This window comes from Setaria italica, chromosome III (assembly GCF_000263155.2).
Source record: "Setaria italica strain Yugu1 chromosome III, Setaria_italica_v2.0, whole genome shotgun sequence".
Lineage (NCBI taxonomy): Eukaryota > Viridiplantae > Streptophyta > Magnoliopsida > Poales > Poaceae > Setaria > Setaria italica.
This window is the reverse complement of record NC_028452.1, coordinates 6,419,890-6,445,606: the sequence shown is the minus strand read 5'-3', so window position 1 is coordinate 6,445,606 and position 25,717 is coordinate 6,419,890. Positions and strand designations below refer to the sequence as shown.

Here is a 25,717-nt window from a genome sequence, read left to right as displayed (position 1 = left end):
ATGAGTATTTTCGCCGAGCTCTTTTCAATAGAAAGAGTTGGGTATCACCCGGCGCAATGGGGGAGGCAAGTATGTTAAGGCTAGTAAGGATATGGTTGAGACAGCCTTACGATGGGGCATAGGGAGAAAAGTATGGAACTTCTGGAAGCGGCGAGGCCGGCAGAGGAATTTTATTTTTAATACCCTTTGGTACCGGTTATTCTAACTAGTACTAAAGGCCCTTTTTAATATCGAACTAATAACACAGGTACTAAAATGATTCCCAACCGGTACAGAAGGTCATTTCTCCAGTAATGGGTTGGGCAGGGGAACCAATGCTAACGGCGGCTGCAACTGTCTCCGGCGGGACACGGGGTTGAGTGACGCAGAGGATCGGAGGCGACGGCCGTCGTCTCGGCCAAGCTTCGCGCGCGCGACATGTCTGCCACACGCCGTTCGCTCCCGCTTGGGCCGAGCCCAGCTGCAGCACCCCGTCGTGACGTCGTCGGTCCCTTTGTCTCCAACGTTTCCATGGCGCGTGGTGCTGTCGAGTTGGTGGTAGATGCGAAGAGGCATGGCTCCGAGGTGTCCACGGCGGAGGGGACGGAAGCTATGGTGGCCTGAGTGCTGCACCGCTCCCGGCGAGCCGCGGCGTGAAGACGCGCGGGCATTTCTGCGGACCCGAAGGGGGCGGTTGGACGGTATTTCAAATACCGTCCACCCCCTGGCCACATACCAGCTGTCCGATCGATGCTGTGTGGCCCGGATCGGCGCATTGATGGCGCACCAGCTGAAGGCCAGCCGAGGACCTGCTCAGTGCTCACTTTGCCAGCGGCCAGCCGTGGGACCTGCTCACTTTGCCAGCGGCCAGCCGTGGGACCTGCTCACTGGACGCGCCGCCTGCGCCGGAGGCCGCCGGAAGCTACGGCGCTGCCTTGGTGGTCACTTCCGCCGTCGGGGAGACCAGAGACGCGTGCTTGTGGAGACCGGAGAGATGGTGCGGCTGCCCGACGCCGCCCACGCCGCTGTGCCTGGGCACCGTCCCGTCCCGGGCGGCGGTGCAGCACCTCGACAGTCGGAGACGAAAAGAAAACGTGAGCCATCATGTTTTGTCGACGTCGCTGGCGCTGCTGGCGGCGCTGATGAAGAAGAGGAGGTTCACCGCCGCAGACTGAAGCTTGCGCATCGCGGCCATGCTCCTCTTCGTATGCATCGCTATCAGCCTATCAACTTCGGCCTTTACATCCGCCAAGGTACGCGGATCTTGTTATTTGTCTCGAGTATATAGCGCGTGCGCGTGTTCGTCTTGTTCCTTCTCAGCACGTACGCTGACCCGCTGACGCTGTGCTCCCGCACGATTCCTGCAATCCTCCGCCAGGCACAAAACCGGATACCTCTCCTCTCTGACGACTAGCAGACCGAGCCAGTCAGCCAGCACCGTAGCATGGACGGACAGGCGTTGCCTGATTGCCTCTCACTGGACTCTGACATCACATCATCAGTCCGGAAGCCCGTCACCACGAGCACGGCCGACCGGCGAGTCCAGGCGGGGCTTTGTAGCTCAACGCCCGTCTTGTAGAGATATGAGAATAGAAGTATGCAGGCCTTCTGTCATCGCTACTTAGGATCTGTTAGGTAGGGCTCCAGCTCCGGCTTCTCCTGCGGCTTCAGCTTAAGCTCTACCAAATTGTTTGGTCCCCCTGGAGCACTAAGGAGCTGGAGCTGTTTTATATGGAGAAGTCGGATAAAAAAAAAGTAGCTCCTCCGGCTCCTCCTCATTTTAGGTAGGGCCGGCCCTAGGTAGGGGTAGGGTGTGCAGCCGCCCCGGGTCCCTAAATCCCAGGAGCATAGTAACGGTAACACAATTCTTAGGGAAGGGTAATGCTTATGTTCCAAATAGCATTAAGGTGGGGGCTCAGAAAAAGGTAGCCTTTGTTACTACCCCACCCACAATGGTTCACAGTAAAATATGACATTAAGGTGGGCCCACTTTATGGTTAAAAAAGTCCCAATTCATCTACCACACCCCTTATCCCTATCGCCTCATCTTGTCGCTGGTCCTCTCTCCCGCTCGCATCGTGCGCCCGCCGCCCCTCGGCGGAACGACGGACGGGCAGAGATTAGATATGAGATCATCAATTCGCTTCTGTGATCAGGTGATTCGATTGCCAATTCCCCAATTCTCCGTACCATTAATTATTAATTCACCATCACAAGTTATTTAATCTCAATTGATTTATAAATATTGTGTATTTATAATAATTTCAATACTGTGGGATATCATGTCGTCTAGAAAATATGAATTAGGTAATGAGAAAAGGAAAAGAAAAGGATGTGTAGATGAGTTGATAGAATCACAGAGAGGAGCTATGGATAAATTTTGCAAGAGTAACCAGGACCCTGAGAGTAACACGGGCGCTTCGACGAACCCAGATGAGTTGGCAATAGTTGTTGTGGATGAACCAACTAATGGGAATCAGGAAGAAAATGTTAACATCAACGTCGATGATAACAATGCAAGTGGCTCTGAGAACACAGTAAATGCATCAGGTGCACATTGAAGAACTATTTGAGGTCAACAATGACTCAAGAGATGTTAAATGGTTTGGCAACATTATGCATCAAGAAGAAATTATTGGATGAGATTAACATCAACCCTATCATAAGTGACTTTGCATCGAGGAACGTTAGAAGAAACTTTTAAGGTAATATGTATAAATAACTTGATATGTATATTACTTTTAGATACATTTAAGTATTTATTGGTAATATTTCATATATATATTTGTTATAATGTTTATATTAAAGGGTCCTGAGTTTTACTTTCGTCCCGGACCTCGCAAATCTCAGGATCGGCCTTGATTTTAGAAGGAGCCGGAGCCCTACCAAAAAAGCCTTAGCATTCTGAGCACCTTCATTAACACCTGCCCCGTCCCATACATGCTATTATGCTACGGGGTTCGAGCCCCTCCTAACCCTCCCTATAAATTTAAAGCCATTAAAACTTAAAAGGGAGTGCTATTGGTAGAAGATGGAGGGAATAAGCCTCTCATGACTTTTTTTTCTAGACCCGCCGCTGTGTGGGCACATGTTGAGCTCATGTCTCTAGTTTCATTCACATCTCATGTCCACGAAGAAGCGCATCCAGATCTTGCAGCCCTATATGGAATAGATACAAAGCCCATGATATTCGTACCGTGGCTTATCTTCCTCGTCATACAAGGTCTACTTGGACCCTTCGAGATTACCTGAATTTGTAATTTGTAGACAAAACCAAAGTGAGTTGACAACTTATAAATAAAATGACTCATCTAAATATGCCTGATATAACCCCAGATTTAGGATTTCCCAGCTTCAAGAGATCCATATTTTTTATATGGAGTCATGTCATACATGGCCACAATAAACATACGAAACATCTATGTTCCATTGTTCCTTAAGAAAAAAAAATGAATATTGTTATATGTGTTTGGATAAATTGAGCTGGAGTGCGATGAAGCCAAACAACATTTTTTTCCTTTTCTATTCTTTAGATTTTTTAGAGGAGTAAAGGCATATCACAGCAACGCAAGTCAATGTAGGGTAACTAGATATTTTTAGTCTAATACTATTTGTACTTTATCTGTCTATACTAAAATAAAACACATAGGTATAAAATTCTTTCAGAACTAGTAGTTTTTAAGAATGATTACTCCTATAGACTAACATATCTACAAGTCATGCATTCTAAGGTGCCGAACACATTACTTTCATTTTAGATTGTAGGTTTTTGCCAAAAGTCAAAAGATGACAACAATAATCACAACCAAAATAACATTTACATAAAGAAATTTCATTATAAAAATGTACAATAACTTATCCCTTGAAATTAGACAAGAATTTTGTAACTTATCCCTTGAATAGCAGGATAATCAACACAATAGTGAGCTTCGACATCCGCTTCAAGTAGTTGATCCTCATGACAATCAGTATGTAAAAGTTTAGTGTTCTAATAGGACTATTGTTCCCGAGTCATTTTTTTTTATGCCGACATCCTCATGTAGACACTTGACCTCAAATTTGAAGACGAAAATAATTTTTTTTATAACACTTGGGTGATCTAACACTTATGACAAGGTTGTTTGGATCCCTTGGGGTGAGGTTAAGATTCTAACCATACCTCTCTTTTTTCTGACTACAAGTCCAATGATATGATCAGGATCCACCTCGGCAGGTAGTTTTTGAAGTTTAGCCTTAATACAAGAACGTGAAATTTTTTTTAATATTGTATGTTTTTTTCGCAGTCTTAATATCGTATAATCACTTTGCTTTGACTTCGGCATATCGACTTGACACTAAACAAAGAGTTAGGTAGGGTGTTTATAGCATAATATAGTTACCTTTGTCACTGGAGAGATAGTGAGTTACTTTTTATCATTGTCATATCTAGCTGGCATCTAGATGCAGAAACTAAAAAACAAAAACATGGGAAATAAGATTAAGAAAACCAAATCACTGATGCAAACTTATTGTAGAAGTAACTAGACAATGTTAGTAAAACTGCATTTAGGCAACAATCTTAATGCACTATGCATTAAGCAGCACACAACCTTTTGTTTGGACAAATTTGGCCTTGACTGCTCATTAAGTTAAACTCTAGCTTCTGCCATCTCATTATACTAGGACTAGCTAGTCAACATTAGTCGTCGTAGTGAAGGGCAAGTGGCTATGATTAGACGAGTTTCGTAGGATTTGTTTGGGAATGAAAAGAGTGTTGAGTTATTCAACTAGTTATAGAATCAAACTTTTGTAAGAACTTGGTTGCTTCTCCTTATATGATGATTGTACTCCTACCTTTTTTTAAAAAAAATAGTTTTGCAGAATTTTGGGATTTTGATTTATAGCTCATACCAGCACCAAAGGCATTTACAGAGAGGGTTAATTGAATAGGATCTATAACTCTTTACATTTACAGAGAGGATTTTGGGATTTTGATTTATAGCTCATACCAACACCAAACACATTTACAGAGAGGATTTATAACTCTTTACACGTTGACCAGCCATTACAGAGAGGAAATTTTGACATAGGAATTGAACAAAGACATGAATGGAACAGTTTGAAGCACTACTCTAACAAAAGAGTTAAAGTTATATATGGTGGAACTGACATAGAAAAAAGGACACATTGCTTGGCGACCAACTTAATTTTTCATGTTGGACAAGATGTGGCCTGCCGTAGAATCCATTCTTTCATTAAATTTCAGATACTCATTTTGGTGCCTTGTGGCTTGAGTCGATTCCTCTCATAAATTATTTCCACACGATTGTGCAGGATTCCCTCCATTCTCTTTTGATAGATATATTTTATATTAGCACAATAACAAGAAGAATGGACCCTACTTATCATCTACTCCTCGTCATCATATACATGCACCTCGGTATTGATGCCATCATATATATGCACCAATTATTTTTCTAGAGAAGTTACTTTGCAGGATCGAACAGTTATATGTGTGAAACACGAGATGAGAACTCAAACAGAACTATAAAAAAGAAAAAGTTAGTTTTGCTATCAAAAGAGGATGGAGGGAGTATTTTGAATATTAGGAGGGGCGGTGGCAATATAGTGGTACGGTGTGTCCCGCTACGGTGATGCACACCAGCCACGCGACGCGTCAGAGACGACTCAGAGCCTCAGAGGTGCCCATGGCCATGGCGAAGGCAGAGGCGACGAGGATGGAGATAAGCACCACCATCCCCTTGATGACGGAGATAGTCCAGGTCGCCGGCTGCTTGCCAAGCAAGAACAGCGTCAGCAGGACCAGCACTGCGGGCCGCGAACGTGACTGTGTTGAGCAGGAAGTAGGCGTAAAACCTTGCAGCCTACCCTGCGTCCCTGCGTGATGGCCGCACGTACGATTTCCTAGAGATTGGAATGGGCAAGGAACCAGTGCTTCGGCGGCGCGAGGAGGATCGTAGAAGACAGGACCCGGAGACAGTCCGCCCTGATCCAGGCCGGCGGGCGCGCATCACTGCCTGGAACGCGACGCCCACCAAAAGCGCGTGGTGACCGCGCTCCATCAGCCAGAGTGTGCGTACTCCGAGCGAGAGGAAGAGCAGGGACGGCTAGCGATTTCCAGACGGCGGAGGGGACGGAAGCTAGGGCGGCCTGAGTGCTGCGCCGCTCCGGCGAGCCGCAGCGCGAAGGTGCGCGGGCGTTGCTTCGGACCCAAGGGTGGACCCCCTGGGCACCTACCAGGCGTCGATGGATTCTATGCGGCATCGCAGGAGTCGCTCCTCGTCAGGCGCGCCAGCGGAAGGTCGCGCGTTGCTCCGTGATCTGCACCGGCGCATCTTGCAGACAAGTTGGGCATGCGAGCTCGCTCGGCAACCTTTCAGAAATCTACCGCATTCAACTATGCTTTCAAGTTCTATCGCAGCTTCCTCCCTTTCGGGGGTGTTTGGGAGGAGGGAGCTAAACTTTAACCCTGTCATATCGGATGTTCGGATACTAATTAGGAAGAATAAACATAACCTAATTACAAAACTAATTGCAGAACCCCTAGGCTAAATCCCGAGACGAATCTATTAAACCTAATTAATCCATCATTAGTGAATGGTTACTGTAGCACCACATTGTCAAATCATGGACTAATTAGGCTTAATAAATTCGTCTCGCGATTTAGCCTAAGGGTTATGTAATTAGTTTTGTAATTAGTCTTTGGCTTACACTGTAATATGCTGAAGATCCAGTACTCCAAAGACATGCTTGATGTTTGCCGCATCTTTGTGTCAACTGTCAACTCATGTCTTCCACGGAAACAACAGCGCAGTCCCAATCCGTTGGAGGTGGGAGACCGGCTCTCGAGTCTTACCCCTTGTTTACCCAACTCCCAACTTTGACACTATGTAAAAAGAAGATTTCCCATCACATCAAACTTGCGGTACATGCATGGAGTACTAAATGTAGACGAAATTAAAAACTAATTGCACAGTTTTGTTGTACTTTGCGAGACGAATCTTTTGAGCCTAATTAGTCAATATTTGAATAATAATTCACAAATACAAACGAAACGCTACAGTGTGCTACAGTGCTGTAATAGTAATTTGGCACCTCCCAATTTTGCCAACTAAACAAGGCCAGGCGCCGTATACTATTGCCAGCCAGTTTTTAATATTATTGCCGAAATATATATTGGCGCTGGTGTCAGGGGAAACCAAGACGATCGAAATTCTGGCTAGTTTTCGCTTCACAGTTTCGGTATCCGAGGAGTAAATACTTGAACCGGCAAAAATGTTTACTTGAGATGCACAAACAACCAGCCGAAGCAAATAATTGATACAGAACTCAGTAGTACTGAATATGAAGCTGACGGAATTACACAACTCGTTTCAGAATAATTGCACATACAGGCCACCACGCAGTACAAAGCCGCAAACTCTCGATGACAGATTATTTTTTGGTTGATGATGGAGATGACACACGGGGTCAAATTTCCCCGGACTAACATGAGCTGAATGCATTGAGACCAGCAAGGCCGCTGCCGGCCGCGCGTCGCAGGTCAGCGACGAAGCAGCTGGGGAATAATCCTGATGCAGCCACCTAGTTTGCCCAGCATAATGACAATCACGACGACGGCATAAACCGTACATTTGGCGAACGCAATCCATGTCTCCCGCCAGTTGGTACTCGTGGCCAAGGCGAAGGTGAGTGCTTGGGTCAGGAAGAGGGTCGGCATCGCACATCCTATGAGCTTCGTGACACGACTAGCGGTTGAGGTCCCTCGCAACAGTACCAGCACTAGCAACAGGGACAACGCATTCATCAACGCGACCCCGTTACAGTTAAAGTATATTTCTGCTCTACGACGTTGTGCGGAAGGACTTAGAGCTGCGGCAGGGCCGGAAGCCGAGGTGTTGGCATCCTCAGGACGCGCTGGCTCATCACCTTGTAGTGCTCCCAGCTGAACCCATTGCGGCGGTTGGATCGCCGCCTGGAAGGCGTTGCCGACGAAGAGCGCGGCCACCGTCATCAACCACCCGCGCATCTGGTCCAAGTACTCCTTGTCGTCCGCGTCGGGCCTGGGCTCGGGCTCATCCGCCGCCACAGTGATCTTGAGCCTGCTGCCATTACCACTGCCAGGTTCAACGACGGCCTGTTCCTCCGGCCCTGGGACGTTGCCAGGCGCGACATTTTGCCGGAGGCGGATGTCGATGTGCCTGGTGCCGGTCAGGTTGTCGCTCAGGGACATCTCAAAGATGCTCCTGTCAACCGTGCCGATAGCAAGCCTCATGTTCTGCAGATGACAGATTTTGAAGGAAATAGCAAGCATAAATAAATGCAGAGAATACAGCAAGGACAAACAATATCCAAAGGTTCATCATCTAATAAGAGAAAGGGTTATCTTATGACTGGCGCTACCCTAAAATCCTGGGCGTCGACGAGGTGGTCATAGTTGTTGGTGCCATCACCCGCACGAGCTGGCTCGTTGGCGTCGGAGTTGGCTTCGCCGCCGCGGACCGGCAAAGATAAAGAGTGATAGCTCCGGCGCCGTTGCATCTGCGCTCACAGACGACGTTACACACTTCACTTACTCCTCGGCTCCTCCCAACGTATAAACGCGTGAACCACAATACGCTGCTATATATACACAACAGTTCTTGGACCAATAAAAATAAATTGTTGAAAAGAGAGGGGGTACGAGTGTTAATTATTAACACAGGGACGTCACACCATGCATGGACCAAATAATACGTTTAGAGGTACGGTGAACACAAGCCACAAGTGCATACATCTTTCACTGCCACCAGCCAGCAGGATGGCGATGCAAAATGTCGCCTGGTGTTTCTGGTCGTCCAAGACATGCCTGTACAAACCTCAAGTTGCATCCAATCGCTTGGGTTCGTGGATCCTGCATGCCACCAGCCAAAGACTTTGGAATTCAGGTCCTCTACCATCCCCATCACACTTCTATATATTAGGATGTATTTACACTTGATATATTCCTTATATTCCAAGCTATATTGGCCCCATTCCAAGCTATATTGGCCCCATATATAAAGGTCACCCCCTCATTTCGGTGTGTAGTGTTTCCCATCTACTTCTCTATATGGTATCAACAGATTAGATCGTGAGCCTCCTCTCCTCTCCCTAACGCCTCCCTCCTGTCCCGCGCGTAACCCTAGGGTGGCGCCCCTTCTACTGCATCGCCGTCCACCCTCCGCTGCACCTCCTGTCGCGTGCGCCCCCTCCTTGCCGCGCGTCATGGCCACCCTCTCCTCCGCCGACTCTTCCGTGTTCGGCGACACCACCGCCCTGCTGGCGGCTCTGTGCCACCGTTTGACACGCTTGTTGGCGTCGGCGGTGGTACCCTTGTGCCGTCGCCTCCAGGTCCGCCTCCTGTTGGCGTCGGCGGCGGTGCCCCTGTGCCACCCCCCGGCCCCCCTCCTAGCACCGACGGTGGCGCTCCCCCTGGTGGCAGTTTACATCTTATTCATGCATCGCCACCCGTCATCCAACCCTACACCACCGTCTCCGTCAAGTCTCACGTTCCCATGACGTTGACGATGAAGTCCTCCACCTACACCAAGTGAGCGTCCTTCTTCAAGTCCATGTGCGGCAAGTTCGGCCTCAAGTCGCACATTGACGGCACGGTGGCGCCCCGTCCCCAGGACCCCGACTGGGATCAAGCGGATTGCTGCGTCCGCTCCTGGTTCTTCGGCTCTGTCGATGACTCCGTCCTCGACCTCGCCATGACTAACGACGATCAGACCGCCTAGGATCTTTAGCTCGCCATCGAGGGCCTCTTCCGCGCCAACAAGCAGTCCCGGGCGATCTTCCTTAGCCACGACTTCCACTCCATGACACAGGGCGACTCCTCCATCGCCGAGTACTGCAGCCGCATGAAGACCCTTGCCAACGCCCTCCGCGACATCGGCCATCCCATTCAGGACTCCCAGCTTGTCCTGAACCTCCTCCACAGCCTCAACCCGTGCTTCTCCAACACCGCTAGCTTCTCATCCTTCGCCCAGGTGCGGGACATCCTCGCCTTGAAGGAACTTCGCCTCGCCAACGAGGAGAAGATCTCCAACTCCACCGCCCTCCTGACCGGGAACTCTTCGTCATCGTCCTCCTCCTCTAGCTGTACGGGCGGGTGTCACCCGCCGTCTAGCTCTGCTCCGACTGGCGTCGGCGGCGGCACCAGTGGTGGCACTCGCGGCGGTAGCAACGGTGGTCGCAACGGTGGCGGCAACGACAAGAAGAAGTGGCAGCAGAAGAAGGGCGGCAACGGCTTCTAGGCACACACTGGCGGCGGCCCCCCACGGCCCACCGGCTCGTGCTTCTGCTTCAGTCCGGGGGCTGGCTCCTACGGCGCCCCAGGTTTCCAGCAGGCCGGCGGTCGGGGCGGTGGGAGCTGTCGCGTCGGTACCCCTAGCCTCCTCGCCCCCCCCTCCGCAGGCCCATGCCGCCTACGCCCTTGTTTAGGCGCCCCCTCAGGCGCTAACCTAGGACCAGGTGGGCCTGGTTGCCGCCTTGAACCAGATGGCGCTACAGAACGATGGCTGGGTCATTGACTCGGGTGCATCCGGTCACACGTCATCCTCAGATGGTATTTTTCTTTCCCACCTCCCTCCCTCTCACTCCTCCATTACTGTCGGTAATGGCCACACCCTTCCCGTCACGTGTCGTGGCAACTCCACCCTCACCACTCCTACCTCCCACTTTCACCTTAACAATGTCCTTGTTGTCCCTTCTTTAATTTGTAATCTGATTTCTGTTCATCAGTTTACTAAGGACAATAACTGCACCATAGAGTTTGACGCTTTAGTTTTTTTGTCAAGGATTTTTTGACCAGATGCGTGATTCTTCGCTGCAATAGCACCGGCGATCTTTACACCATGCCTCCAGCATCAAGCTTTACAGCGCCCCACGCCGACCTCGCCATCTCCTCCAGTTTATGGCATCTTCGTCTTGGTCATCCTGGTCCTGCTGCCATCGCCACACTTAGATAGAATTCCTCCATTGCTCGTAATAAAGCTAGTCACACTCTATGTCATTCATGTCAGTTAGGGAAACATGAGTGGTTACCTTTCTCTTATTCTAGCTCTCGCAGTTCTGCTCCCTTTGAGTTAGTTCACTGTGATGTTTGGACTTCTCCGATAGCTAGCATTTCTGGTTATCGCTACTACCATGTTATTTTGGATGACTTCTCGCATTTTTGTTGGACGTTTCCTCTAGTTCACAAGTCTGAAGTCGCCTCACACATCACCGACTTCTGCACCTATACTCATACGCAGTTTAGTCTTCCCGTTCGTAGCATCCAGGCTGACAACGGGATCGAGTTTGGCAATAGGTCTCTCACATCTTTCTTAGCTTCTCGGGGTATCCACCTGCGCCTCTCGTGTCCTTACACCTCTCCCCAGAATGAGAAAGCCGAGCGTGTCCTCCACACACTTAATAATGTCACTCGCACCTTGCTCATTCATGCCTCCATGGCTGCCCCATACTGGGTCGAGGTGCTCGCCACCACCACCTATCTTCTGAACCAGTGCTCCTGTTCTATCATTCAGAATGACATCCCCTACCGCCTCCTCTACTCCCAGCCTCCTGGATACTCTCACTTACGTGTTTTTGGTTGTTTTTGCTACCCCAACCTCTCAGCCATGGCACGCCACAAGCTTGCTCATCGCTCCGCAGCCTGTGTCTTCCTCGGTTATCCCTCGTCTCACAAGGGATACCGTTGCCTTGACTTATCCACCTGTCAAGTCATCATCTCTCACCATGTTGTCTTCGACGAGTCCGTCTTACCCTTCTCCTCCCACCCTACTCACCTGTTGCAGCTCGACCTCCTTTTGTCGAGCCCCTCCGATGTTCCTGCTTCCACCTTGGTCGCTCCGTCGTTAGACGTTGAGCAACCACGGCCCTCACCAGTTGTTTTACAGGAACTCACTGACGACCCTGCCATCCTGGTACACGGGCCGACTGTGTACCCCGCTCCGTCTGCGGGTGGGTTACCGCTCTCCACCACGCTCCTGACTGCCCTGACCGCGACCGTAGCATTTCCGACTACAACCGCGCCACACACGGGTGCGGCCCCGACCGTGACCGCAGCGCTCCCAACTGCTCCGACCACAACCACGCCACGCATGGGTGTGGCCCCGATTGCACCGGCGCGCGCTCCGACCGGTTGGGCGAGCGCTCCTACCGCACTTGCGAGCACCCCGACCATCCCGGCGGGCGCCCCAACCGCACTGGCAAGTGCCTTAACCAGACCGACGCGCGCTCCGATCGGTCGGGCGAGCGACCCGACCGCACCGGTGCGCGCTCCGACCGGTCGGGCGAGCGCCCCGACCGCACCGGCGAGGGCTTCGACCGGTCGGGTGTTGTCGCCACCCAACCCTCCGCGCCCTGTCACTTGATCTGTGACTGGGGCAATCCAACAGGTTCACTACCAGGGCATGACAGCCTCGACTTCTTCTCCGCCCTCTCCAATTCCGGCGAACTATCGTAGTGCTTTGGCTGATGCCAACTGGCATGCTGCCATGGTCGACGAGTTTCAAGCCCTCATCGACAACGATACCTTGTGCCTCATCCCGTGGCCGCCCGGTGCCAATGTCGTGTCGGGCAAGTGGATCGTCCGGCATAAGTTCCATGCTGATGGGTCCCTTACCCGGCACAAGGCGCGCTGGGTGGTTCGTGGCTTCTCCCAGCGTCACGGCATTGACTATGATGAGACCTTCAGTCCAGTTGTCAAACCGGCGATGATACGGACTGTCCTCAGCATCGCCACTTCTCGCGCCTGGCCGATCCACCAACTGGACGTGAAGAATGCGTTTCTTCACGAACACCTCGTGGAGACTGTCTACTACCAGCAGCCTCCTGGCTTCGTTGATCCCGCCACCCCCGATCACGTCTATCTCCTACAGTAGTCCTTGTATGGACCGAAGTAGGCTTTGAGGGTGTGGTACCAACGGTTCGCCTCCTTCCTTCGATAGCTCGGCTTTATCGCCTCCACCTCCGACACTTCCCTCTTTGTATACAAAGAGGGGCCGAGCATCGCCTACTTGCTGCTCTACGTCGACGACATCATCCTCATCGCCTCGACCTCATGGGGCATCTTCACTCCGATTTTGCCATGACGGATCTTAGCGACCTACACCACTTCCTCAGCATCTCCATCACGTGTTTCTCACAGGGCTATTCCTGTCTCAGCGATAGTACGCCCTGGATCTTCTTCAACGTGCTAGCATGGTTGAGTGTCACTTTACAGCGACTTCCGTTGACACTCATGCCAAGCTTTTGGCACACAACGGCGCCGAGCTCCAGGACGGTTCTGAGTATCGGAGTCTTGCTGGGACACTTCAGTACCTCACTCTGACTCGACCTGACCTGACGTATACGGTTCAGCAGGTGTGCGCCTTCATGCATGACCCTGATCAAGCGCATCCTGCGTTACATGAAGGGCACGCTCTCCTCCAGGCTTCACATCGGTACCGCCCTGTTCAAAATGACATATCGTGTCTTTCACGGAAACAACAGCGCAGTCCCAATCCGTTGGAGGTGGGAGACCGGCTCTCGAGTCTTGGGCGCCGTATACTATTGCCGGCCAGTTTTTAATATTATTGCCGAAATATATATTGGCGGCTGGTGTCAGGGGAAACCAAGACGATCGAATTAAATTCTGGCTAGTTTTCGCTTCACAGTTTCGGTATCCGAGGAGTAAATACTTGAACCGGCAAAGATGTTTACTTGAGATGCACAAACAACCAGCCGGAGCAAATAATTGACACAGAACTCAGTAGTTTTCGTTTCAGAATAATTGCACATACAGGCCACCACGCAGTACAAAGCCGCAAACTCTCGATGACAGATTATTTTTTGGTTGATGGTGGAGATGACACACGGGGTAAAATTTCCCCGGACTAACATGAGCTGAATGGCATTGAGACCAGCAAGGCCGCTGCCGGCCGCGCGTCGCAGGTCAACGACGAAGCAGCTGGGGAAGCATAAGGGCAATCATGAAGACGGCCCAAACCGTAAGGTAGGAGAACACAACCCCTGTCCCCCAACCAGTTGTTACTCGTGGAAAATCAGCTTCAATTTCTGCTAAGTAAGATTTTGGCCCATTTTGTAACCCTATTCGAATTGTTCAGGCCCAGGCCTAATAATACTTAGAACGACGCACCGCAGCCCCAGCAGGGCGGCTGAGTGTCATTCGCGTTCCGGCCTTCCGGGGCCCTTATATGGCCCAGTATCAGGCCCAACTAGAAACGTGCGAGGCCCCTCCCTTTTCAGTCAGTTGGAATAGAATAGCGATTTTGTCAGCTCGTTTACAATCAGCATCCGGAGATGCAGAACGAGTCTGAAATGACTACTCGCAGTCTATAACCCAAACCCCATCCTGAGATCCACTTGTAACAGCCGTAAGCGCCTTGATCATCTCCTCCACTCCACCGGCAGGCAGGGCAACACTGCATCTCTGGAACCAAGAGCACTGGCGGTCACTGTCAAAGATATCAAATGTAGCAAGCACATAGTACTACCACTTGCTCCAGACGACGTGACATGACCAGGTGCTGTAGCCACACGTACACGCGTTGCTCTCAATGCAAGGTGACCACTGCACTACTCTACACACATTGTCGCTCGGCTCTCTCTAGTCCAATCCCACGCATGATCAGCGTGGCTATACCTGTAACTCCAACCTGGCAACCTGTGCGCCTAGACTCTAGTGCACACACTGACACGCCGCCCACCCGCCGGGCCTGGACCTCGAGGCCTACCACGTCGCCTACGACGACACCAAGGTCGGCGACGCTGACAAGCTCCTGGAGCTCCGCGGAGACCCGGCCTGCGTCGCGCAACCGGACCTCGCCGCCGCGCCGTGCCGGCTCGCCCCGCCGGGGCTCCCCGCGGCGTTCTACAAGGCCGAGTGGGACGTCATCCTGGTCGACGCGCCCACGGGGTACGCGCCGTGGTCTCCCGGGCGGATGGGCGCCATCTACGCCGCCGGGATGGCGGCGCGGGCGCGGCGGCCCGGCGCGACCACGGACGTGCTGGTGCACGACGTCGACCGCCCGGTGGAGGACCGCTTCTCCAGGGCCTTCCTCTGCGAGGCATACATGGTGGAGCAGGTCGGCGAGCTCCGGCACTTCGCCGTGCCAAGCCACAGGGGCAGGGACGCCGTGCCAAGCCACAGGGGCAGGGACGCCGTGCCGCCCTTCTGCCCTCACGACGAAGATACTGCGAATGCTTAAACTAGCGCTCTCCAATCGGGGGACCTACGACTACGACCTGCCGGAGTGAACTGTGCAACTTTTTCAACCACGAGAATTGTGGCCTATAACTTCAAGTATCTTGCACAAATTGCACATAAAAAAATCCATCCTACTATTGAAATTTTCATCTTGATGACAAGGAATATGGTTTTAGAGTTTTTTATAGTAAGGCTTCTGTTCTTCCTAAAATGAGGAGGAGTCATTATTTTTACTTCAGCTTCTCAATATAAAATGGTTTCGACTTCTCTAATGCTCCAAATGTGGACCTGTTTTTGACGTACCTGTAGGAGCTAGAGCAAAACTTTTAAAACACATCAAATTATTAGAGCTAGGAATTAGGTCGTAACGAAGCGAGGGATGGATATACCGTACCAAGAATATGACGTAAAAATTATAAAATATATACATTTGGGCCGAGAAACTTTCCCATGCGTGTGGCATTGGCAGAACACTCTGCCAAGGCTAACGGCTGCCACTGGTTAGGCGCACGCGATCAACGGCTTTGGACCGTCGATTCAAGATCTAACGTATCAAACGGGTCTCCAGCTGTGCATCCACTGCCAATCCACCACCGTCGCTCGCTTCCGCTCCCTCGTGCTCCCTCCCCCTCCCTTCCCCTCCCCTCCGATGGCGGCACTCGCCGGAATCCTAGCTCCGTCCCTTCTCCCTCTCCCCCTCCGCCTCCCGCATAGCTCGCTCCCCCACCCCAGACTCCTCACCCCAGCCTCCTCCTCCTCCTCGCTCCGCCCGCGAGCCCCCCGCCTCACGGTCGCCCACGCGGCTTCCGGCGACAACGGCGGGCCCCCGGCGGACGGGGACAAGGAGCGGAAAGGCCCGTCCCTCCCGGCGCTGTCGGAGATCCGGTGGGGGGAGCTGCTGTCCCCGCAGCCCGCCAACGCCGCGGCCGTGGTGCTCACGGGCGCGCTCGCCTGGGCCGGCGCCTCGCTGCTGCTGCAGCTCGTGCTCATCTTCGCGGCGATCTTCGCCGCAGCGGTTAAGTACTCCTTCGTCGCCGCAATCCTGCTCTTCGTCCTCATCGCGCTCCTGTGACCGACCCGCCCGCTCAGGTGCCCCTCCATCCTCCGCCGCCACCCGCATTTCTCCGCTGTACAGTCACGCAGCATAGTGTCTCTTGTTTGCGCGTTGCGCCAAACCGCTCTGAACCGTGTGGAAATCGCATTTTGGTAGGAGGAATCGAGGGGCCAATTGGTCACCTGTTTCCCTGTCCCTGCCTCGCTGCTTCTTCGTAGAAGTCTTATAATTTTCAACACCATCATGAAGTTGCAAATTCACACGAATTGTGATACAAGATCAGGGAGAGGGCACAACATGTGATTTCAAAAAAAAAAGTTTTTTTAATGGAGCAGTAGGATATATTTGCATTATGGATCAGTGAGACAGCACAACTATTACACGAACCTGCCTATGCTAATGCGGTGATACACAATGTCATGGATTCATAAAACTTTTCTTCACTCTTAGATAATTAGACTGCAAAAGTAGTTCCAGCAAACAGGTGGGATCTGAGAACAACCACGTAATACAGTACCCTTCAATGCATATGTGTTATTCAATACAACGTGCTGTCTGAAAACCGAATGATAAAACCATGAATAAACATGTCCTACAGACAAACACACCAAATAACAGGGACGAAGTTTGTTTCGGGACGATTATATTGTAAATAAGCAGCTCTCATTTGCATCATAATGTGTTGAATATGGAGATCCAGAAAAGAATGAGCAGTTGTTCATAAACTGATTCTGTTCGTTCACCTGGCGATAGGAAATGAAATAGTCAACAAGCTTTACCGTTAACATTTTGTACCTTTGTAATGAAATTGATCCTATATTTGCAATCAAATGGATGATACAATCTAACTTCTATAAATGTAGGGTTTGATTTGCTAGGTGGTACCTTGAGAAGTTTGGTGATTTGCACAAAAGCCTGAATTTAGGATCCCAATTTATTATTTATCTCTTCCTCCTAATTGTGTTTTTAAATTTTAGTTTACAGTTCATGTTAAATATGTACAAAAGTGCTAATATGTGAGCTAAGCAATCACCATTCTTCCAAAGAAATGCTGCAAATTATCTGTCTATTGTTACCTTATTTTGGAGAATTTCATTTGCTGCTTTCAGTATGCCTTCCTGCACATAAAAATATATTATCTAGAATTGAAAGCTCAGGATTTATAATTGCATTTTAAACTACCTAACCTATTCCCACTCCTAAATATGTACTTAAAATACGAGCTTGCAGTTTATGCTATTTTTTTAAGTACAAAGGGCCTATTATGTAAGGCCAAGGATTTCATTTCCAAACAAATATTGCAAACAACTGCTTGCTATTACCTTCTGTTGAAGAATTTCGTTTGCTGATTTAAGTAAGCTTTCCTGCACATGAAGAAAATATATTATCATCTTCTGTTTTACATCTTCTGCTGTCAAAAACTCTCTTTTTCTTATTTGTTTTATCTCATGAAAAGAAAAAATATGTACTGAAATTAAAGGAGCCTTTGTAGAACCATCATGGAAGATTATGAAACATTGAGGCTGACCTTGTTTTGAAGGATGTGAATTTCTTGCTGCATGATCTGCATCTGATAAAAAATGCCTCAACTTGGTTTCTTGCCAAATGTGAATAAGTTTGAAAAATAGAAGGGGAGATCAGCTGTCTTGCCTTTGTGGAGCGTGTTTGGTAATACCATAGTTCAAGACCTTTCTCTAGCGCATGCAGTCTATCCAGTTTCATGCCCTCTGCACCCTCTCCAGTGGACCTGCTTTGACTCATTTGTCACTTTACAATTGGACGAGGGTCGAGGGTTTTGTACATGTTGGCTACAAATTTAAGTACATGCAGTTTTCTAGAGAACTCATCACTTTTGGACCGTTTCATGATGTTGTAGTCTACATTCATTCGATCAAATTTTAGTCTCAGTTTTTCTTGATTGTAGAATTGTTAGAGCTACTATGCAAGATTAATTTCTTTTTGAGTAAATTGCACCACAGGTACAAGTCCATAAACTAGAAAACCTGATATTCATGTCCAAAAAACTTGTGAGACCATGCATAGGAGGTCCAATAGAGATTTTCTGCTCTTTGTCTGTTGATATGTCGTCCACCTTGGATTAAGCAGTGACGTGGCATTCAGGCACATACACATCACTTTTTTTTTGTTCCGTTTCTCTCCCTCTCCTTCCGTCCCTCCCGCCCGCCATTGTGCACGCTCTCATTTCCATTGTTTCTCTAATCCAGCAGCGTTGTTGCCTGCACAGATGCAAATGTGGCGGGAACATGCTCCTTCTCCCATTCTCTTGCCATTGGCATTGGAGGTAGCAACTTTTCCAGATCCATGGCACGGCTCAGCCATTTTTCCATGTCCTCCTGCTGCTACTAAGGAGGCAACAGGGCTCAAGGTGGACCAGGACAATGGGTATTCGGGGATGATTTTCATTGAGCCTCTCCCCTACGGTGAATTTGGCTAGTCTGCTAGTGCCACAGGCAATGAATTTGGAGGAGACATGGTGATGAGGGGAAGAAGAGGGGATGAACCACGGAGAGCTTTAGTTCCACTTACAGTCATCAGTACTCATGTACTGCCTTGGAAACCATTTCGGCCTAATAAAACCACCTTTGGACCTATGCTCGGTTTTTTGAGTTGATGGTTATATATGTCTAGTTTCTGAGTATATGGATCTAGATGCATCTATCACACAAGTTTATGCACCTATGGTGCAATATATTCTTTGTTTTTCTAGTATTAGCTTCCTGTTATTAGTGTCTTTGGTGAGTATGTCTGGTGATGTTTGCTACTTTACTCGGCTTTACCTCCTAGGAAGTATTTCCAAATCTTATTATCACTCATTGAAACCCTTGGCTGCCATAGCAGTAGACCATTAAGTCCCTTTTTTTCCCCCTAGGAATCACTTCTAAGATTTCTCTGCTCCAATTGTTTGTGCAGAAACTAAGAGATTGAGAACCAAGTACTGCAACTTAAGGCTTCATACAACTTTATTGGTTTTTGGTACGTGTTACTTAGATTGCTGTCGATGTATCATGATAGAAAGAAAGATGTCTATTTGCTGAAAATTTACAATTCACAAGTCATTGCTGGGGATGAGCAGCACAAGCTGCACATCTTCGCTATTCCATAGATCACTGCAGCCCAGCCCATCTATGATGCAAGTCATGTATTGGTTTATCATCTTGAACATGAAGCTTACCTTAAACCATGATGCAGTAGACCTATCTCATGCCTTAACAAGGAAGTCCATTGTTCTGTTACCTGTTACATTGTGTAAAACGATTGTTAATTATATTTGGCATTGCTATCAAGAAATTTTTCTATTATTAGTTTGAGTATCAGAACAAAAGGTGAGATTTGTATTTTACTTCAAAGACTAATATTTTTTACCCCACCAAATTGCACACATGTTATCCTTGGTCACATCTAAATGCAACGTACTCAAACTCATCCAGTTGCTCATTTGTAGAGATAGCATGTTAGCACTGAAAAATGGATAGACATTTCTTTTTCGAGTAGTTACAAAATTCCTCGAACTTCACAAGGTGAATAGGTAGACCTGGCTTCGTTGATTCTTGCTTTCCATTTGACCTCTTGCTGTGATGCTCTGGTACCTCTCTACCAAGCTTTGCATATTTCTTGCATTTTGAACGTAAATAGAAAACATCTCAGAAGTGCTGTCGCACTTAAGATTTACAATAGAACAACATGAATTTTGGAGAACACACCCGTTAGTTGCCAGATCATGGACTCTCCCAGTGGAGGAAAATATGATGACCCCTACATCAGCACCACAAAGCACTGAGAGTTCTCTTGCCTTCTTGAGCAGTCCTTCCCGGCGCTTGCAGAAGGTTACCCGTCTGTGGACAGGGTTCTCAATTCGTCGCATTTGCACCTTCCCTCTGACCATCTTTCTCTCTGCCTGCAGATAGCCTTCACTTTGTATTGGCCTTGAAGCTGAGATGGTACTAGTCGTAAACAGACACTGGCTTCACGTTCCTCTCAAATCGAACACACATGCAGTGACAGCACCTGCTTCTATATAGCAATCCACCTTCAAGGGAATATGTCTTAAGCAAGTATTGGTTGCATTGCTGCACGGCACTTGAAAGCACCTTGCAGGTCATTGTACATCTTTATTTATGCTCTTGTAGATTCTCATGAATATTGTAATATGGTACAGTTTGTATACTGGTTGTATATTTATGTTATGATTAACTTAACTCATCTTGTAAGATCCTGTTCCGATGTAAGGACAAATCCATTGTTTTCCCCACTAAATATTGCTTACCTTGATAATAACGACTTTCATGTCGGCGGATTTGCTTTTTAATGAAGTCTTCATTTCTGGTGTAGGATTAACCGTTACCCCTATTCTGTAGTCTGAACAAGTTCCTGTACCTAGAATACCACTCTAGCTTTTCTGTTAGAAGTGGATGAAAAAGTAGACGTCTGGGTTTCAAGTTATTTTCTCCAAGATATTTTACCGGCTTTAGGACTTGTTTGTATATCACATGTTCCAGAACTGCTACTCATTCCATAGGCTCTCCTTCTGATAATGATTTATGTGATAAATCTACATATCCCTGGTGTAACTCATTGGCATTCGCCCACCAGTCAATTTACCACAGTGGCGATCATGCCGGTCTTAATACATTTTTTAGAATTTTTGTGTTTAAGTATAAGTTCTTGACGAAGTTTACTTGTATTTATTGTGTTTTTGTAGTTTCATATGTCTGTATCCTATCATTCTTTCATGTAATGATGTCAACTGTGCCTCAGCACTTTGAAGTACTCCCTCCGTTCCAAATTGTAGGTCATTTTGGCATTTCTAGGTGCATAATTTTTGCAATGCACCTGGATATAGTCTATGTCTAGATGCATAATAATATCTATGAACCTAGAAAAGCTAAAACGACCTACAATTTGGAACGGAGGGAGTAATTGGCTAACATATATGGTTCAAGTGACTAGGCTCTCGGTTTTCTGTGTCTGTCACCTTGGTGAAATGGTGAGGGCGTGAGCCTGCGCATCTCCTAAAGTAGCTCCTCTTCAGTGCTAGTTTTTTGCTCGTTCTTGCTTTCTTCTCTTTCCTGCTCCTGCATTTTGTTAGGCCTGAGCCCTTAGTCACTTCCTCTCTGTATGTATGTTTGTTAGTTTGTTGCGAACTCTCCTTTCTCGAAAAAAAGTTACTAGCCTGTTTCTGCAAACTGTGCAACCAAGCTTATCATTTTAATTCTTTCAGAAACTTGCTGCCTTGTGAAAGGAAGTGAAATTTAGTGTCTTGCTTCAAGTACCCAAGAAATATTATATGATGATTAAGTATGAAATCTGGAGTTATTTTCAATGAGCAAACAAATCCTAGATATTGGCAATACTTGTTGATCGAAGCCATACTCTGAATCTGCCAGCTTTGGACAAGAATTGAAACTCAGCTTTCTCTGAAGTTCTTAAAGCTTTTGATATCCAGATGAAGACTCTTTTCTTTTTTGTTTCAAAATGGGACAGTTTCTTCCACTTAGGATTTGGAATAAAGTTTCGGTGAATCAGATTCAGTTATTCCTTACAAAATGTAAAAGGCACTGCATTTTTCTACTTAACATTTATAAAGGTATTCCGTTCTTGTTGTCCATTGGGGATTGGTTGGTCTTGTTATCTATGTGAATATTTTACCCATGCTGCTGGCGGCATCTGTTCTATTCTGAAGGTATTGATTTCTACTGCAAGTGAAGGAACATGATTTGGAACTTATTTTCTGCATTTAGCTGATTTAATATGCACAGTTTACACCTTTTTGTAGTGCTTAGGGAACTGGAATATATATCAATGGTGTATGCTTTCACAAATACTAAGGTGTATAGTTTTTGGACTGGGCACTGAGGTGTATATTGAAGTTGTTTTTGTTGTTGTGTCTCCCGTCAGTAATTGAACTTCTAAGTTGGGGTTAAATTCTGTTTTTATACCTTTTTTTTTGAAAACTCTGTTTTTATACCTTTCCTTTCTGGCTGAACTAGATTACTGCTCCCTTCCTTGATGTTTAGACATAATATACTCGTTAAAAAACATTACTCTGATGCTTAGATACATGATGGCATCACTATGTCAACCCCCAAGTGCGATGCTGTCCAAAGTCAAGCATTGCAGTTGTTGGGTGCACAGTAAAAAAGAATTGAGTACATGTATGTAAGGAATCATGATATCTCATGAAAAGCGTCCATGATTTCTATGTGTGATTTTATTCCTGTTGGCAGTCTAATCTCTCTGCTGCCTTTTTGTTAGATCAGAACAGAATGTTGTTTGCAAACCTGTGCGGCATTTGGTGTGCTGCATCTTTTTGTCCCCCTCTGGACCATAATCTGGAAACTCAGCTAACAGGTTGCACACTGCATAGTGGGGTATTGATGCTTCGGGTTGTAACAAGATTTTGAAGTTCTTTTTTCAAGCAGATGTGAAGATGTTTTGCCATTTTCTGAGAAGGGCAGCGACCTACACTACAGTGAGGATTGTTATTGATCTGAAGTTTGAGTATTTTTTTACCAGTCCAGCTGGCGGCATTTGTTCTCTTTGAAGGTATCGATTTCTCCTACAAGTGAAGAAGCACGATGTGCAACTTCTCATCTGTATTTAACTGATCATGTGTATATTATTAAAGTTGTTCTCGTCCTGTTGAAGCTTGTTAGTAACTTGAGCTTGTAAACTTAGGGGTGAATTTTAGTTGTACCTCACGTGCTAGCTGAATTAGTCCACTGTTTCCTTCGTCTGTATGGCTATGTTAGTATTACTTTTGGGCTCTTAGAAGCTTATATGATGCATTGCTCTGGTATTTCCAGGAGAAAAGGCTAACCGTTCTGCTCATGGAATCTGGGTTAGTTCACCGAGGGAACCATGAATTGAGCGACAGACAGCCATCCTTAGCGTCCTTTTGGTTGGGCTTTGGCTTTCAAGAAAAGCTGAAAGCCAACCAAAAAAAACCAACTTCCTTCTAAGTGCTTTAAAACTTCCGTGTAGTTCATTTCCTGCAGCCCTGCTTGGCTGCGGCGGGCGGTTTTCCCCCAAAATTACCCACCCGCCACGGAGTGTACCCCTTCGATCTTTCTTTCTTTTCCCGTCATCTTCTCTTCTCCGCTCCCGCTGGACCCGGAGGATCCCCGCCGGCGCCACTGCTCCCCTCCCCGGACCCCTCCTCCTCTCCCGGGCAGCGGTGGGCCCCTACTCCTCCTCTCCTGGCCAACGGCGACAGCACCCCTCCTCCTCTCCCGGCTAGCGGCGGCGGGGTTGAGCTTGGAGCGGCGCGGCTACAATGGCGGCCGGGAATCCTTCGATTCCCGCCCGGAGCACGGATGGAGAAAAGCACGGAGGCTTGCGGAGGTAGCCGGGGAGGTGGAGGAGACGGGGGGCGCGGGCTATTGGGCTCCGGTGGCGCGCTGCCGGAGTTCTTGGCCGGCGGGCGAGGAGGTGGAGCTTCGGCCGACGGCAATGGCGGGGGAGAAATCTTTTGATTTCCGCCCAGGGAGCGGACGGTGAGCAGCAAGAAGCGGCGGGGAGGAGCGGCGGTGTGCGGGCGCGGGGACGGGCCGCCCCGACCGGCGAGCACGAGCAGCAGTGAAGGGGCGGCGGCGGCCGGCGGGCGCGAGGACGGCCCTTCTTCTCCTTCGGCGGCGCCCCTCCTCCTCTCCCGGCGGCGGCACCCCTCCCTGGGCCCCTCCTCTCCCGGCGGAGCGCGCGGCGGAGCGAGAGGAGCCGAGAGCCGCGGCGCGGAGGGGAGGAGCGGCGGCGGGCTGGCGCGGAGGGGAGGAGCTGCGGCTCCCCTTCTTCTCCTCCCGAGCGCAAGCAGTAGCAGCAGGGGAGCCGCTCCCTTTCCACCACTCGAGCGTGCGGCGGCGCAACTGGTGCTCGCCGGCCTTTCCTCGTCGGTGAGAGAGGGAGAGGTGTACTATATGACTGAAACGTGGGTCCGCTCGCTATTTTTTTCCAAAAGTCACAGCTTTTCAACCCATGTCATAGCTATGTCACAGCTCACAGCTACTTTTGCAAAAGTCATAGCTCAACGAAACAAATACTGATTTTCTCATATAATAAGTTAACATCTTTATTCAGGCGTTATCTTTATTCAGGCGTTGACTTTAGCATTGCTTAAAGTTGGCTAGGGCGTCAATGCCATCCAGTTGTTTACTTTTCATAAAAACTGGGCATTCGGCGTTTCAGTTGATGGTAAAGTTGTATGTGGCGGAGTCAAAAGATTTTTTAACTGGAATGCATGCATGGAGCGAATCGTGATATCTCATGAAAAGCGTCCAGATATTCTATTCCTAATTATTGGAGAACGTTTACAATCACTCCGCTGCCTTGTGGTTAGTTAGGTCAGAACATAGTGTTGTTTGCAACCCCAGATTACCCTGTGCTGGTTGGGATTGAGTTTTAGCTTTTTCTGGTGGCTTCTCTTTTGCAGGTGTTTGGCTCTAGCAGAAGAACCTGGAAACTCAGCTTGCACACATTTGTGCCTCCGAGTCAAGTCAACCGACTTTACTGGAATTCTTGGTTGGATGGAATCATAATATCTCGTGAAAAGCGCCCAAGATTTTTATCCTGTATATGACAGTCTCCCAACTGTCACGGTCTTCTTTTGCTGTGGTTTGTTAGGTCAGAAGAGAATGTTGCATAGCAACACCTGTCTGCATTTGGTGTGCCATGTTGTGTGTGGATTGGGATTGTGTGGTTTCAGCTTTGCATATGTTTGGGTTGAATCTGGGAGTGGGAACTCGGCTTGCACGCTGGGAAAGTTGAAGGTTGGTGCTTGGGGACTGTAGCAAGATATCTGAAGCTCTTTTCTCAGCATGTATGGAGAGGGTCTGATCTGGTGTGTTTTTCTTCGATGGTTGGGTGATCCAGCAACTCAACTCAACTGAAGGTCTAGGCACCTGTGACAAGGTTAAGCTGCATATACTGTGAACCTGTGATGCACAATCCCATCATCTCCCATGCATTCCCATCAGATCCATCAGTTGCTGGTCCTCGTTTTCATGTTGTGTGTCGCAGCAGTGCCCTGACCTGAAAGGCCTGGCCTGAACACACGACAGGTGGCACAACACAACACAAGACACAGGTCTGGTCCAGTAGTCCACCATGGGAATCTGATGTATGGATTCTACTGATCTGTCGTCCTTGCTCACGTCAGCAGCTGTGGTGCTTGTGATGCTGCTGGTGTCTCGCAGTCTAGGGTGTGATTGGTTATCGGATGAGACTAGCTTGGATCGCACGATGGATACAAGCTCCCGCTGGCTTGGCTCCTAGATGCGGCAGCCTTTTTGTTCGGTTTGCATCTGCGTTCATCCAGGCCGTCCGGAGATGATGTTCGGTTGGCTGTTTTGCGCTGCCTTTTCCCTCACAGCACACTCTCCCATGCGCTGATCTCGCACCACGCGAGCCAAGTCGCGCGGAAATGAGGAAAGATT

General features: G+C 48.6%; 5 protein-coding genes across 8 annotated transcripts; 3 read left to right on the top strand and 2 right to left on the bottom strand.

Moving 5' to 3' along the window:
- Nucleotides 1-7,268: 7,268 nt before the first annotated feature.
- LOC101778356 lies at nt 7,269-8,568 on the bottom strand. The gene is made up of 2 exons (XM_004960732.3): nt 8,383-8,568; nt 7,269-8,257 (listed from the first exon to the last, which is right to left on the bottom strand). Exons 1-2 carry the CDS (start codon nt 8,518-8,520, stop codon nt 7,523-7,525), a joined length of 873 nt encoding a protein of 290 aa, XP_004960789.1. The 5' UTR covers nt 8,521-8,568; the 3' UTR covers nt 7,269-7,522.
- A 1,253-nt stretch (nt 8,569-9,821) lies between these two features.
- LOC105913946 (keratin, type II cytoskeletal 1-like) lies at nt 9,822-10,259 on the top strand. Its single transcript, XM_012844453.1, has one exon. The coding sequence runs from the start codon at nt 9,822-9,824 to the stop codon at nt 10,257-10,259; it is 438 nt and encodes a 145-aa protein (XP_012699907.1).
- Nucleotides 10,260-13,772: 3,513 nt separating this feature from the next.
- LOC101783092 (glucuronoxylan 4-O-methyltransferase 1) lies at nt 13,773-15,399 on the top strand. Its single transcript, XM_004963448.4, has one exon. The coding sequence runs from the start codon at nt 14,952-14,954 to the stop codon at nt 15,216-15,218; it is 267 nt and encodes an 88-aa protein (XP_004963505.3). The 5' UTR covers nt 13,773-14,951; the 3' UTR covers nt 15,219-15,399.
- A 332-nt stretch (nt 15,400-15,731) lies between these two features.
- Nucleotides 15,732-20,598, top strand: LOC101777671. 2 transcript variants are annotated; one of them, XR_214803.4, is made up of 3 exons: nt 15,732-16,306; nt 19,203-19,265; nt 20,194-20,598. XR_214803.4 is itself a non-coding variant. In XM_004960731.4 (2 exons), exon 1 carries the CDS (start codon nt 15,867-15,869, stop codon nt 16,287-16,289), a length of 423 nt encoding a protein of 140 aa, XP_004960788.1. In that variant the 5' UTR covers nt 15,774-15,866; the 3' UTR covers nt 16,290-16,306; nt 20,194-20,598. The 2 variants fall into 2 exon arrangements, 1 of the variants encoding a protein (XP_004960788.1); XM_004960731.4 differs by lacking the exon at nt 19,203-19,265 and having other exon boundaries at nt 15,774-16,306.
- On the bottom strand, nt 16,764-20,194 carry LOC101777250 (MADS-box transcription factor 33). 3 transcript variants are annotated; one of them, XM_022825389.1, is made up of 6 exons: nt 19,825-20,194; nt 19,465-19,526; nt 17,800-18,018; nt 17,594-17,635; nt 17,348-17,389; nt 16,764-17,014 (listed from the first exon to the last, which is right to left on the bottom strand). In XM_022825389.1, exons 1-5 carry the CDS (start codon nt 20,173-20,175, stop codon nt 17,377-17,379), a joined length of 687 nt encoding a protein of 228 aa, XP_022681124.1. In that variant the 5' UTR covers nt 20,176-20,194; the 3' UTR covers nt 16,764-17,014; nt 17,348-17,376. The 3 variants fall into 3 exon arrangements, with proteins under 3 accessions (XP_022681124.1, XP_012700445.1, XP_022681123.1); XM_012844991.2 differs by having other exon boundaries at nt 16,764-17,389; nt 19,825-19,903; nt 19,994-20,194; XM_022825388.1 differs by having other exon boundaries at nt 16,764-17,389.
- Nucleotides 20,599-25,717: the final 5,119 nt, after the last annotated feature.